The sequence below is a fragment of the Malurus melanocephalus genome, unplaced genomic scaffold (assembly GCF_030028575.1).
Source record: "Malurus melanocephalus ecotype Western Australia unplaced genomic scaffold, MMel_1.1 scaffold_66, whole genome shotgun sequence".
Classification (NCBI taxonomy): Eukaryota; Metazoa; Chordata; class Aves; order Passeriformes; family Maluridae; genus Malurus; species Malurus melanocephalus.
Genome location: NW_026623298.1, coordinates 2,340,299 through 2,355,143, shown reverse-complemented (window position 1 = coordinate 2,355,143; position 14,845 = coordinate 2,340,299). Strand labels below are relative to the sequence as shown.

General features: G+C 34.9%; 1 protein-coding gene across 15 annotated transcripts in view; it reads left to right on the top strand.

Moving 5' to 3' along the window:
- Positions 1-14,845, top strand: part of MYCBP2 (MYC binding protein 2) — a 168,462-nt gene that overhangs the window by 91,330 nt on the left and 62,287 nt on the right. For 12 of the 15 annotated variants that reach the window (XM_057366508.1, XM_057366507.1, XM_057366505.1 and 9 more), the window contains 10 exons: positions 782-924; positions 1,687-1,787; positions 2,766-2,984; positions 4,097-4,322; positions 4,625-4,743; positions 5,634-5,721; positions 9,334-9,386; positions 10,497-10,669; positions 10,909-11,053; positions 12,933-13,145. In XM_057366508.1, the coding sequence (XP_057222491.1) occupies positions 782-924; positions 1,687-1,787; positions 2,766-2,984; positions 4,097-4,322; positions 4,625-4,743; positions 5,634-5,721; positions 9,334-9,386; positions 10,497-10,669; positions 10,909-11,053; positions 12,933-13,145 (1,480 nt within the window). The remainder of the gene's footprint in view (positions 1-781; positions 925-1,686; positions 1,788-2,765; positions 2,985-4,096; positions 4,323-4,624; positions 4,744-5,633; positions 5,722-9,333; positions 9,387-10,496; positions 10,670-10,908; positions 11,054-12,932; positions 13,146-14,845) is intronic. The other 3 variants (XM_057366504.1, XM_057366511.1, XM_057366497.1) reach the window with 1 other exon arrangement.

Below are 14,845 nucleotides of genomic sequence, written 5' to 3'. Positions count from 1 at the left end.
ATTTTTAAACATTCTGAAGTAGTAGTCCTGAAATAATAATGTTTTGGAATGAGGTTTTGAAGATTAGAATTTTCTGGACAAATGTAAGATATCCAAGGGAGAATGGGAGAGTTTTGTTTTACATGTTGACTAAGTGATTTTGTTTCTGTATGCCAGGGCTTAATCACTGTCATATTGAGGGCTTGAATTAGTTTATAATTGTCATTTGACTGCATTGAAAAAGTAAATCAAATCACATCTTTTATATACCCTGTTGAAATGGTTTCATGCATAAAGTTGTTTAGGAGAGCCTAATTTGACATGCAGAGTGGATTTAAAAGAAAGAACTATTTGTTAAGGGAAAGCCCAAGACGGTGTTTCAAAGCCATAATTAGTCTTTGAAATAAGAAGGGAGAATCTTCTTCCTTCTTATGAAAATGCAGAAATACCCATGAAGAAAGTTTTACTTGTTTTTGTGATGCATTTAACATTGCTCTATTTTTACCAACATACGTGACTGGCTTTGGAAGAGCATAGCAATTAAAGCATTTCTGTGGTTTAAAAGGCATCTAGAGAAAAGAAACATTTCAGAAAAATGCTTCTTATACTTTCTTTCCAAATTAAAATAAGGTTCTTGCAAAGGGCTAAGAGTGAGACATTTCCTCCAGAATATCCTCTGTGCTTTCTTTTCTTTATTGCTTTATCATAAATGATTTTGCTTATTCTATGCCAAAAAATAGTCATTTTTTAAATGTAATTTTATATTTTGTGAACTTATTTTAACTTAATCCACTTAATCCAGGAGTGAGTATGATGGAGATCTGCAGTCACAGCTCTTGAACAAAGCTAATGAAGAAGACAAAAATTGTAGCAGGGCTCTTTCTGTTGTGAGTGCTGTTGTACGAGCAGCCAAAGACTTGTTGCACAGAGCTCTTGCTGTAGATGGTAAGGCTTGAGAAAATTTRCTTTACTTTTCAAAACTTTTTACTTTGGTAACAAGCCATAGTAGTAGAATTATCACCTGAATACAAAAGATGTGATGTTTCTTTTTTGCATGCCACAGAATATTTTGCTAACCTTTCATTCCTGTGGGTATCAAACTGTAACTTCTGTGTCATTGAGTTATACTTGCAATATCATAGTCAGATACCTTGTAGAAATTTGTTAATCAGTTAAACAAATATCATATTAAATCTGGTAAGATTCTTTATTTACAAAAAGTGCTCTATGATTTGTTAGTAGCAAATTTTATGCACCGAGGTTGTAGTCAGCATGACTGGTTAATGTAATTAATATATATGCACTTGAMCATCCCTTTTTGAGAAATGAAGATATTAGCCATTGCAGCCAAAATGTCTGTGTCAATATTACATAGTGGTATAAACATTAACCTGAAGGGCTGGGAGGGTTTTTTTGTGCTAACTTTTGTACTGTAAAAAATATGAACACAGCTTCACAAAATGGCAAAGAATGCAATAAAATAATGCTCTGAGAGGAGGTTATTTTTCAACAGAAAACTGTATATAATGACATATTTATCTTGGRTTGACTTGGCAGACTCAGAAKTCAACARTGTCTACATAAYRAAAACAGTTTGAAGGAAAARTARTCTAGGAAATAGAAGTTTAACTCAYAAGAGACAAACCAGAAAAGTGTATTGTGAACSAYAGCATGTTTATTAATACCTGTGTTSTAATCTTTACTTAGCTGAAGACATTCCAGAATTACTCAGCTCTTCCAGTCTGTTTTCAATGCTGCTTCCCCTCATCATAGCCTACATAGGACCAGTAGCAGCAGCTATTCCCAAGGTATGCTCCTCAAAAGAAATTACTGAAGAAATGGATGAATGTTATGCAAGGAAAAGGTTTACTCTGAAAATCTGAACATCTTGATTTCTTAGTATTTTATGAATTAGCGATCTATATTTGATAACATACTCATGAATTTTCCGAGAGTGAAAATGTGTAATGACTTTTTTTTTAACCTCCATTGAAAACATGATGAAAAAAYTACCTGTAGGAAGCAGAGAGAAATATGATAGGCTTTAATAGCAGGAAGAGATAAAAAATGAGAAGAGTATAATTTACAGCTCATTGATGAAGATTGGGGTGGATTAGTTTTTTGTTATATGAATTCTATTTTTACAGTAAACAGTAAAARCATTTGCTCACTGAATTATTTCTGTGAAATACAGAGATTGGAAGATGTCCACTATAAACAAAAGAATATTTCTTTCCAGTGGCATGGCATTCTTCCGTGTGCCTGGTCTGGGATACTCATGAAATCTGTTGTTAGATTTTAAAATGTCAATAATCCTTAGCTTGTAGATACTATAACCTTTTATTGCTTTTTTATTAGCTCTAAGTTGTTTTCTGACTTATCTTTAAAGCAGAGGAAAGAGAACTGACCATTTAAAATCTAGTAGAACTTGTCATTAACTATTAACTTTGTTACAAAGTGTAACTGAACTATGACTTTCGTGTGGTATTTGCTTTTTGTGAATTGACACTTACTGTTAATGGTCAAGGTTTTAGTAGAAGTTGTTTTAGGGAAAAGATCTCACAGTTCTATACAGATTCTTGTTTCAGCTTTGGCGAGTCTCCAAGAAGAGATTAATGTACTTTTTCTGTCAGGATTGTGTAGCTGTAGAATTGAAAAATGCCTGAATGAATTGTAGTTAGTGATATTCTGAGAATGTTCAACCAACCATTGAAGAGAAATCGATGTTTTAGAGTATTGTTTTCACCAAGTTATAATACTTTATTCCATGTGGTGTTRTGTTACAGGTTGCTGTTGAGGTCTTTGGCCTGGTACAACAGCTGCTTCCTTCTGTGGCMGTTCTGAATCAGAAATATGCCCCTCCAGCTTTTAACCCAAATCAGTCTACAGACAGCACCACTGGAAACCAGCCGGAGCAAGGGCTTTCAGCKTGTACTACCTCCAATCACTATGCTGTTGTAGAAAGTGAGCATCCCTATAAACCTGCCTCYGTTACACACTATAAGGTGAGCRCCATTTCTAAATGCACATGCTGCTTCCTAAAAGCTTGAAACATGAGTTTCTTGAATCAACATTTGCTGTCTGAAAAATTGTTGCCATAGATGATAATTAAGATTATCCAGTGTAGGAGACAGTTATATCGTTGCTGTACTGCTTTCTGGACAGAACTCCTCCCACATCAAGTAAAGTGCGAACTGGTGAAGTTTTAATACCCTAATTGTGGTATCTGTTTTAAGTCCCTAAATTTGCATAGTCCTAGATTTTTCTACTGTCAGGCACAGTTTTTTTGCTCTAACTGTAGAGAATGCAGAAGTTCAAAGTCTTTACATATATTACATAATCATATATTCAGACTTCCTTATCTAATGCTAAAACAATGTTTTGTAAAAATACCTGAAGTCAGTTCTAGTCAAATTAACATCCAGAGGTAGCAAACCTATTAATCAAGAGTCTGAAAAGAACATTAATTATTATTATTTGACTATCCCACTACTTGTCCTGTGAGACAGCAAACATCCACTGAAGAAAATGTTGTTACTATGTGATCATCATGATGCAATAATGTGTACTTTTGTCCTAAAAGTTTACGGAGCATGTCTAAAGCCTTGGCTTTAGAGGTTACTGCATTTGAATTTCTAAATCTATATGCTGTTGTACTGTAGGCCACATTCACAAGTGGGATTCAGCTGCTCTGTACTTTCTTGGGATTGCACAAAACAGATATTCAGTATGTCTGTTGAAGTTTGAGTTTAAAAAAGGAATATGAGAGTTAAATATTTGTAGTAGTCTGGTTGTTTTATTTAATGAACCTGTACAGAGTTCTTAAAAACGATCACAAGTGGTGTCAGCAGAAATACTTAATTATAATATTAAGTTATAATACAGGATTCTAATTGAGTAAAGTTTTAACTGCTTCCCATTTATGTGAATTTCAAAGAGTAAATTAGGTTAATGTTAATTCAAAGCATATGAAAACAATTGTGCAGAATTACATAATAAAATCACTTTTGTAGACGAACTTAATGTTAAAGCCAAATGGAAATGAAGAAATTACTGTAAAGAAAAACCCCAAGAATGCCAAAAGCTTGAACATAATTAAACTGTTGCTTTGTTTTAGGTKACTTTTCCTGAATGTGTCAGGTGGATAACAATAGAGTTTGACACTCAGTGTGGCACTGCWCAGTCAGAGGATGTTCTTCGTTTGCTAATTCCTGTCAGAATTGCACAGAGCTTGGGATTTGGACCAAAGCATACTTCTGTTCATGAAAACCTTAATTCATGGATAGAGCTCAAAAAATTCTCTGGATCTTCAGGATGGCCTACCATGGTATTAGTATTGCCAGGTAATAAACAGATACTGATGTAATTACTAGTAATATCAGTTACTAAAATAATTAAAGGAAGTTTGATTTTTCTGCAAAATTATCTTAGCAAACAGAGTTGAAGAAGGACCTTTATCCCAGCTGACAARTTGATAATTTTATAGTAGGTTTCTTGCTTGAAGTGTTGAACTGCTTTTTCCCATGGTTTTAATTCACATTTTACATATAAAGGCTGAGTTTCATGTATACTTACATAAAACAATCATACAAAAAGAGGAGAAATATATTATTTATTTAATTAATTTCTCTTTCACTTCTTTAAGGGAATGAAGCTCTTTTTTCTCTGGAGACTGCATCAGACTATGTGAAAGATGAAAAAGCTTGTTTTTATGGTTTCAAATGTTATGCAATTGGATATGAATTTAGTCCAGGATCTGATGAGGTAAGGAGAAAGTGAGATAGTTATAATTKCTGCACCTAATAAATCTTTCCTATAAGGCTATTTTTTGAGGGTAAAAATATTTTTATTTCCATGTATGACTGCGTGWCATTGGCAAAATATTTTTAGACTAATTTTTAAAAAGTTTTAACATTTTTGGTTAAACACATTATTCACTTGGAATCCTTTAATCAGGATATTGTTGGAATGGCTTTTTGCTTGGGTTGTGGTGGTCTGTAAATACATAGTGTGGCTTTATTTGGTATGTCAGTGGGATATAAAATGTCCTGAAATTCTGACATTGCATCAGAAATCCAAGGGTTTGGGGCTTTCAGTGATTAGTATTTTACTGTCACTGCCAATTTAATGACATACCTGCATTATTTTTCCAGTGCTCACACCAAAACTGTGTCTCCCTGGAAATGCTGTGCACATTTAGGCTGCCTCAGATTTTACCCAGTGGTCCCCTCATTTTGTCTGTAAGGACATGAGTCATTTKCCCCACTGTTYATTGTGAAGGGAAGATGAAATTTCTTCATGTCTTTCATCCGGTGCTTTCTTTTGGCTTTTTTTGTGAGATTACTGAAAACACCTAAYATGTTTTATAATGAATCCAGAAAAATAAGTTGTCCCTTATCCTGGGAGTCTTTGGGCCTGTTGCAAGAAAAGTTTTAAGTAATTGTTGTCAAGCATACCTTTTTATTCTAAAAATTTTGGTACACTGTCCTATGTCACAGCAAAACATGGCAGTACCTGTATGACAAGAAATACTTTGCTGAGAAGCTTCAAACTGGGTCACACAGCATTTCTTAAGATAAAATATTGGCAGGGAAACATTTATTGTCCTATTTTCTGAGACACTAATTTTGGTTTAAAATTTATTTGATTTGAAGGGTATTATTCAGCTGGAGAAAGAACTGGCAAATTTAGGAGGATCGTGTGCAGCAGCTTTAATGAAGAAAGATCTAGCACTTCCTATTGGTAAGAACATATTTCATTATTTCATCATTGTCCATGTTTTCTCAATTATTAGTATATTTAAACCTTACTTTTGTTTGTAATTAGAAATAATACAAAATTGATTCTTCAAACTGAATAAATCAAACAAGATAATAAACTTGGCAGTATTTTCTGCTTACACTTTTTCCTCTGTGTGCATATGAGGAGGTGGGAAACCTGGTCATTTAAATTTGAATGAACTCACCCCATCCACAGGTAGTGTATCCGTGTATGAACTGTGTCCCACAGTTTCCACGTGGTACTTCATAAATGTGTAGGTATCATCCATGTATTTCTCTTTCACTTCGTTTTCTCCCTGCACTCCACACCTCTCTGAATGAAAAAATACCTGCAGCATTGAATCGCAAAATTTAAAATTACTGCTTCAAAACTGAAAGTGATCATTGCATCTGTAGACCTTCTAGCTAAAAATATTCCTACTATAGCTTTTTTTTACAGTTAGAAATCAAATGCTTTTACAGCAGATGCAGCAAATAAAGGTTTATGGTAACTTAACTGCAATTTAAAATGTAAAGGAAAATGAGTTTATGAAAATTAATGGATATGGAGATTGAATTAGAATTGCTAATGATGCAGCCATATTATGTGTAATATWATTTCTCTTAAATAGCAACACTATATAGAAAAAAACAGTCCTATAATATATAATAGGATATCTTTTTGATCATTTTCATTTAGGRGCACAGATGAGAGCTCCAATATTGTTACACTGGAAGTATAGATTAATGAGCAGGAGAGCGCTGATCAGTGTTCAGTTATAATCACAATATCTGCTTTGTATTTTTATTTTTTTAGTGTATTTGGATTGTGTACAAATTTCTTACTTTATGTTGTAAGGAGGCACCTCAGTTGCACTRGTAGATCTGTATTTCACTCTCCAAAGTACAGGCAATTCTACAGGTTAAATAGTGCCCTCATCTGTTATCCCCCAAACTTCTTCATTTTGTTGACTTCCACAGCACCCATTTCTCTTACTGTTCTTCTGTGCAACAACAACAAAAAGATGAAATTGAAATCCTCCTAACTTAATCCCCCATATTTTGTAATATTTTGTACTTCTCTCTTGGGAGCTTTATTTGTTCTGTTTAAATGCCTAAAATAAGAAGGGAAAGTAGGTGACACATAGATTGGCTTTATGCCATCCCACAGAAATATGAAATAAAATATGCAGTTAAGCTACCTGTGCAGTCTCAGCCACAYATAAAAGTGGTTGTGTATGATGTGCAAGAGAGGAGGGATAGGTGCATTGCCCCTAAGGAGTTTACTGATCTAACGGCAGTTGATTTATCTAATATCAGCTCAAGAGCTTTAACCAAGTCTGTCAATATTGCTGGTAACATTGCAATGCTTGTGCCATATATGTATTTTGTTTCTCTACAAGACCACTGGACCCTGTGAATAAACAAAAGTGATGAATTACAGGTGACAGTGGTAATATTTGCAGATGGAAAYTACTGTGCACCCATTTAAGATGGTTTTCAGTTGTGTGTAATATTACTTTGTYTAAATGTTTTCTTTGGTGTCTCAGAAAAACACTGTGGCAGAAAGAGAAGTAAAGCTGYAGTTTTCTAGAGCAACATTTAAATGCCTTAGTTTCAGACTTCTTTTTCTGCTTGCTAGGTTATGTATCTTCTGCCTTTTGCTGCAAGGGAAATGGTTCTTAAATACTGTAACACTGTCATTCCTAATCTGCAGAGCCCTGTCATCTTATTTGTGGAATAGTGTACCTTACGAAAAACCTACTTAAAACAATAGAATCAATAAYCATACAAAAGACTTTTCTTGTAATGCATACACACAGGAAGGCTTTTTAGTAGTAGTAGACTTTTCATACTTTGTTATAATTTCTACCATTTTACTTTCTTTTTGTCTGTATGGATGTATACAGGGTAAGGAAAGTAAYCTAAGAAAAAGGCTTACTCCACACAATAATCAGCAACTTAGCCTGCTTTGAGTGAATTTTGTGATTCAGGGCTTAGGTATCTATGGCTAAGCTAGTACTCTAACCCTCTTTTTGTTTAAACATCTTCAGAGGTTGGTTCATGTTGTCCTAAGATGAAAATGTAAGAAAAATTAAATCTTCTAGAGGAGGCACCTGTTTCACCTTAAYTTGCTGTAAAGCTATTTTGTGATAMCTAAGTCAAAACTCGGTGTCTTGGTCTTCACTGCCCAAAAGTAGGTGAGAGAAATCCTGCTCCATTTCTCAGTTGGATCTAGAGTTCTAAATAGTATCTAAGTGCTTGTCACACCTGGCAGTTTTATTGAAGACAGTAAAAAACTGCRTGAACCTTACATCAAGGAAAARAGGATGATTGAACTGATTTGAAATRAGAGTTACTGCTTGGTACTGGCACCCTTGTAGGATCGTTCTATCTTCAGCTTTATTTGCATGATTTGTCTTGGTACTCTGACTTTAGGGAGCTTGTCCTTCGCAAAGAGGTGCCTTTCTTTTTAGTAATTGTTGTAATGGGCATATTCAGTGTGCAAGTAGTCAAATGCTTGTGTAAATATTCCTGTAGAAGCGTTAGGAAAAACACTGTTTTGAAGTACTTAACAAGGTTTAACCTCTTTTGCTGCAAAGGAAGATGGATGAGAAAGTGATTTCTCCACATACTACAAAAACTGTCTTTGGAAGTTATACCCAAGTATGGTTTGAGTTACCATGTTCAAAGGGTTATTATTCCTTCTTCCTAGTTCTTCAAGATTTCAATTTAAGATACTTTCTCCCAAGAGAGAGATTTCATCTATKACCAAGATCTGACCTAAACAGCAGTGTGAAATTGGTTGATGTATTTAACATTATTACATTCTTATTTGTATCAAATTTGGTAGAACTTTATTTCTGACTGCAGTTTTTAGATGTCTTTATTTCTTTGAATTTTAAAAATATTGTGGGACTTGATTTTTCTTATTTCTTTCTTCTGGCTAGTAGAATTGCCTGACATGTTTTTGAGAGAGAGTAGAAATGAGGTAACCTTATCTGTTTCACTCTTCTGTTAAAAGGCTGTGTTTGGCAATTCTGGTCACCCTGGAATCAGTCTTTTGAGTTGTATTTGTGAGAAAGAAGTATTGTGTAATACTATGTATTTGAGCTTTATGCTTTAGGAGGAATCATAATTTATAAAGTTGTGCAGAGTTTATCAGGTTTTCAAATAATTTTACAGAGGTAAGCTCTTAAAAGTGAGCAGCTGTTGCATACTKATAGGTACTGCTTCCCAGAAATCATCTTGACCTTCCAAAATCTTTCTGAAAATATCTAATCACATCCAAAGACTTGCCATACATACTGTCTTGGAGATAAGAAGATACACACCAAATTTTTGTTCTGTGTAGCTTGTTGTTCATTTGCGTGTGCACGGAGCATGTTTACTGTATTTCATATATTTCATATATTTCATATATTTCATATATTTCATATATTTCATATATTTCATATTTCAGCTGCTGATTGAACAGTATGACACATTAGTATGCAAACTTGACTTTTGTAATATAAAAGGCTTCACAAAGCAATTGAATTTCATATTCTGTAATATGTAGATAACTGTCAGTGTAACTGTTATATTTTTCCAGCAGGTAGTGAGTTTGAAGAGGACCTTGAGATACTTGAAGAGGCTGCCTTACAGGTACACTGCAGCTTTCTATCATTTGCAATCTACTTAAGCATGTAATTGCATTAAAACTTTGACTGCTACAGAAGAAAACAATTTTTAAGGTTTTTATAATGGAATGGAGTCCAGCTTGTTATGAAATAGCTTAAGAAAAACATACAGAATTTTAGTATTTGCATTAAATCATTTTTTTTATAATGAATCTGCTTGGAAAAAAAAATGAGTACAGTGTCACAAAGAATGTTAGGTGACCAAGTACTTCAAAATACTTATTTGGCTGAAGCTGTACTACTTACCAAGTTCTAAATGTTACCAAAATCAGGGTTTCACTTGTCTTGGTAATTAGAGAAATAAAATCATGTTTTCAGCTGATTGCAGTTGCTCTAGTTTGCTGATAACCTTTTGCTGGATGCAAGGGGAGATAGTTCTGGTGAGGATTTCCCTGTGTGTAGCCCCTAGCAAAATATGAAGTGTGAAAAAGGAGTTTYCATGTTCTTTCTCCTTCCTAGTTGTCTTCAGGGCAACTGTTTTGAAACTGAGTTGTCACAGTTCTCAGTGCTGCAGTCTGACACCATTGCATAGGCCTTAGATAGCAGCATAGTAAACAGATTGTCCAGGAGGAATCACATGGTCCGTGGAAGATATATTTTTTCATCAGTCTGTTATTGGACCCRCTGTATTCTAATTCAAAATGTGAGCTAGGAGTGTGCCTGCAGTAAGAGATCTGTGTTTCTATAAGCTGTATTTCTAGCCTTTTATTTTCTTTTGAAACGTGCTCATTAGTCACATATTCAGAACAGCTTTTTTCATTCTGCTTGCAAATCAGCAAGTTCTAACTTTTTAGACTCTACTTCTAACATTTTACCTTATTCTTTCCTCCAGAGTTCTCGCTCAACTCAAGGTCATTTGTCCCCTTGTGGCACAAATTATTGTTTAATAGACTGAGATGACATTTTTTCTGCTTTTATCAGGGTAAAGATTATTCTCCTGAAAGGTTTTCAATGCCCAGAATGTCTGTCCTGATTTTGTCAGTTKATGGCAAAGTGTCAACATGTTACTGAAATCTGCTCTATCTGTCTTTCTTTTCACCCCCAACCTCTGCCCCCCCCCCAAAAAAAAAAAAAGGTGTGCAAATCTCACTCAGGCATTCTTGGAAAAGGCTTGGCACTATCTCACTCACCAACCATTTTGGAAGCTCTTGAAGGAAGCCTTCCACTGCAGGTACAAAGCAATGAGCAGTCGTTTTTGGAGGATTTCATTGCTTGTGTTCCAGGATCAAGTGGTGGACGACTTGCAAGGTAAAACTGCACTGTTGCTTGTCCATTTAACCAGCTATAGAATTGTCATAGTCATTTTAAATATTAGTTACATAAAACAATTTGTCTTTATCATTTACATTAATACRTTACTTAAAAACATGTAGGTATTCAGATCTTATGTGTGCTTTCTTAGCTCTGTGTCACATTTGTACAGAGTAAGAATTTCTCGTTTGGGGGCTGTAAGACATTTTAATGTTAGGTGGTTTTCTTTGCTGTAGGTGGCTTCAGCCAGATTCATATGCTGATCCTCAGAAAACATCATTGATTTTGAATAAGGATGACATTCGATGTGGCTGGCCAACTGTTATTACAGTGCAAACAAAAGACCAGTATGGGGATGTTGTTCATGTTCCTAATATGAAGGTAATTATTGTAATGGCTTCATCTTGCTGTGTCCTAGTTTTTATTGTAGGTTTGCCATACTCTTGTATAGGACAGAAAGTGGCATTCATAAATTCATTGTAGTCAGATTTTCTTACCTCTAAACCATTAAATTACCAAATTCTGTATTATGCCCGCGCCATTTCATGCAATATATAACTTGTCTGTAATGATCTACCCATATAAATGGGTAAATATAAATGGTAGTTGCATAAATAATCAGCCATAAGTGAGGTTTGATGGTGATGATGTTAAGGTGACAAGAATCCATTTTTAATTTGTAAGCCARTAAAGAGTATTATAAATCATAGACWGTGTAATACAAAAAAAKAATCAGAAGCACATTGATGGACCACCTTATAATTACTTTATTTTAGAGTAGAACAATACTCTTCCCTTTTTGTTTYTAATACTTGAAGCTCCTGTAGTCCTTGCAATTAGTAAAAATAACTGKCAGGGACTGGTGTTTCTGTGTTTGCCTTCAACCTCTTCAGTTAACCACTGATTTCTAGTACTAGAAAGGAAGTGTTCTTGACAGTGTCAGGTAGAGTTAGAAGAACTTTTTGCATTTTGGGGTAAAACACATGTGATGTGTATAAAAGTGGGCCGCTTGATTTGAAGTAGTAAAGCAACACTAAGCAAACACAAAATGTTTTTTTATGTGGCTCTAATAAATCAGGTTACTTCTGTGTTTTAAAGTGCACTACTACTCTGGAGTAGTTGGCTTTGTTCAAGCCCAAATATAGCTGAAAAACCTTTCACAAAAGCATGATTCTTGTGGTAAAAGCTCTCAAATTTTTTTTCTGTATATAATGCAATAATTGAGAATTGCCTTACAGTGAGCTGTAAACCTAATTATGAACAGTGGTTCTACTACAGTAATGCAAGAATCAGCTTAGTCACAAACACTGCTTGAGTGAAACTTGTATGTGTGATTAGTGACTTGAATTAGTGACAGAGCAAGGAGAAAACTCTAAAGTAGTGATTTTATCTTATCAATCAAGAAAAAGATATGTCAAAATACTATCAATATTATTGCTGGATTTATTAATTAATTGCTGTTCATAAATGTATTAAAGTCACAAAAATCTTAATTCAATTTAATCATTCTTTTGGACTCATTCAGTGTGCAATGCAGTGATGTAACTTATGATAAATAAACTAAAAATGGATAAAGCACTGTGAAAACTGCAGTATTTAAACATCTGCACTTTATTGCAGATTTAGGATGAGTAACACATGAGTAACAAACTTATTTTCTGGGAAGTATGCCTATTCTTCCTCAGAAAATTGTGTGCAGCTGTTACCTGCGTTAATGGAGATCTGTGGTGCCTTGTGTATGAAAAAGCCAGTTAAAATGTGCATTGAAGAGCACAATATAAATGTGCAGTTCTGGTGTGAGGTGGCAGAGCCAGCCAAGATCCAATCTGGCCATTCCTGATCCAGATCTTGTGGGCCATGATGATTCACTTGAAAACCTGTGCATTTACTTGGAAGGCTCTTTCTYTTTTGCTGCATTTTTTTATTGTGGGAAGACTTCACTAGGCATACCAGACTGTGTGCTGCCTCCCAGGGAGTTCTCTTGGACTGGTAGAACTGACATCAGCCTGTGYTGATTGTGTTGCCAAGACAGATGGGTGCTTCTCCCCTGTATATTGGCATCTTTCCAAGATGCTGTGCTTGGCATTGCAGATTGTGTAGATTAATTGGGTATTGTTCAAGCCCAAACATAGATGAAAAAATGCAGCTGGATTTACAGTGAGTRCTCTTAAGCACTTTGCCGCTGTACTGTGTCAAATTTAAATGAATGTATGTGTGTTTTCTCACTAAATCATGTTCTCTCTTCTACATCTTGTTACAGGTAGAAGTCAAAGCTATTCCTGTTTCTCAGAAAAAAACATCCTTGCAACAAGAACAAGTTAAAAAAGTGCAGCGGATACCRGGAAGTCCTGCAACAGCTGTATCCCCTAGCAATGATATGACCTTTGGAGGACTTCCTTCACCAAAGCTTGATTCTTCSTATGAGCCAATGATAGTAAAAGAAGCTCGATATATTGCTATTACAATGATGAAGGTAAGTTACATTTTAGCAATGTAACTGTACAATTCAGCATTCAGAGTATGTAAAGATATGCAACAGAGAAGGAAAAATGCATATTTACTTTTGGTCACAATCTGAAAATATATTGATTGCAAACWCAGCATAAAAGTTCAGCATAAAACTAGGTACATCAAAAGGGCCAATTGCCTAAACTCTAAAGCAATTAAAGCAGCATTAAAAAGTAAAGTTGTATTTGATTTTGATTAGACAGATTAACAGCTTAGTCTGAGTCACTCAGGAGAAATAAAAACASCTATTGAAATGATGAAGGGAAAGTCAGACCAGTGCATTCATATAGAGTTGGAGTGTTACAGTGAATATATATTTGAAACTAGAACGGGTGAATCCAGGAAAAGATCAGAGCTCAACATAGTAAAAAGGGCACACAAATGATTAGTGTATCAATGCATATGTATTAAGCAGCATCTGATGAAATGAGCCACTGTTAAATGGATCAGCTCAGAGACTTGGCCAGAAACAGATTTCAAAGAGGTGAAAACTGAGCAGCTACAGTTAATTTGATTGAGTACAGTGTAGCACATGCCATAAATTTACATAYGTGTGCCATACTGACCCAGTTAGAAGATGTGTACAACTAACACTTGCACAGCCTAATGAGACAGGATTAACCAGGAGGTAGAGGAGAATAATACCTAGTGTAATCAGTATGGATTTTCTGGGGGGACAGAAGAAGCAAACTAGCACCTTTTAGAGGGTACAGGAGGTTTTTTGCAAAGTATAATGCTCCAGTACCCTTGTGTAAGTAGTGCAGCTGGGTACTGAATATAGTCTTAATAGATCAATGAAAGAACTATTAAATCGGTGAGGTGTACAACAAATGGTTTAAGAACTTGCTAAATCAAATGCCTGAAAAGATATTTGCAACTGGAGAGTGTCAAGGAGACAAGTGTGATTTTTTTTTATTCCCGGCTAGGACTTAGATGGTATTTCTGGTAGCCACTGTCCACAGGTATCTGCTGCTTCTTTTCCAGTGTTAGGTGTCAAATCCGCTCATGCAACTCTTAGGGCTGTATATCTTGAGATGCATGAGATGGAGTAAATGATGGTGGTGCAAGTGTAGGGTCTTCAAAAACCCTTTTAAAAATTTGATGGAGTGAGAAATGCTTAATATTAGCTGGTTAATATGTAATGATTTTTTAATTGAAATGAGGCTAAGGTAAAATGAAAATGGAAGGATTCATTTAAAGTCCTCTTACTAGATAATAACAGTAGAATCTTCATAAAGATAAAAGTAAAAAGCCACCAAGGTTAAATTTTAAAAGGGTCTCTCTAGTTGAAACATGATTTCCATATTATTGCTTTCTCAGGGAATCTTCCCAAGATACCTTTGAAGTTAAGTCCTTTCCATTCAAAACTCATGAATTCAAGACATTGTAAATACTGTCTTCAACTTCCCTGCCTGCACTCTCATTCCAGTGTAAAATGCAGATGTTCCCTGATATTTGCATTTAATACCAGCCTGCACATTTTATCAGTACTTGATACAGACACCTAAATAACATAAAATCTAGTTTCTCGTTTCATAAAAATATATATAGTAAATTATAAGATGTTTGGGGAACTGATACCCTAAACTATATCCTTATACAGGGACCTGAAATGGCTAATCTGCATATATGTTCAAATGTTCTTATCCTGCCTTTTGTTGGTTT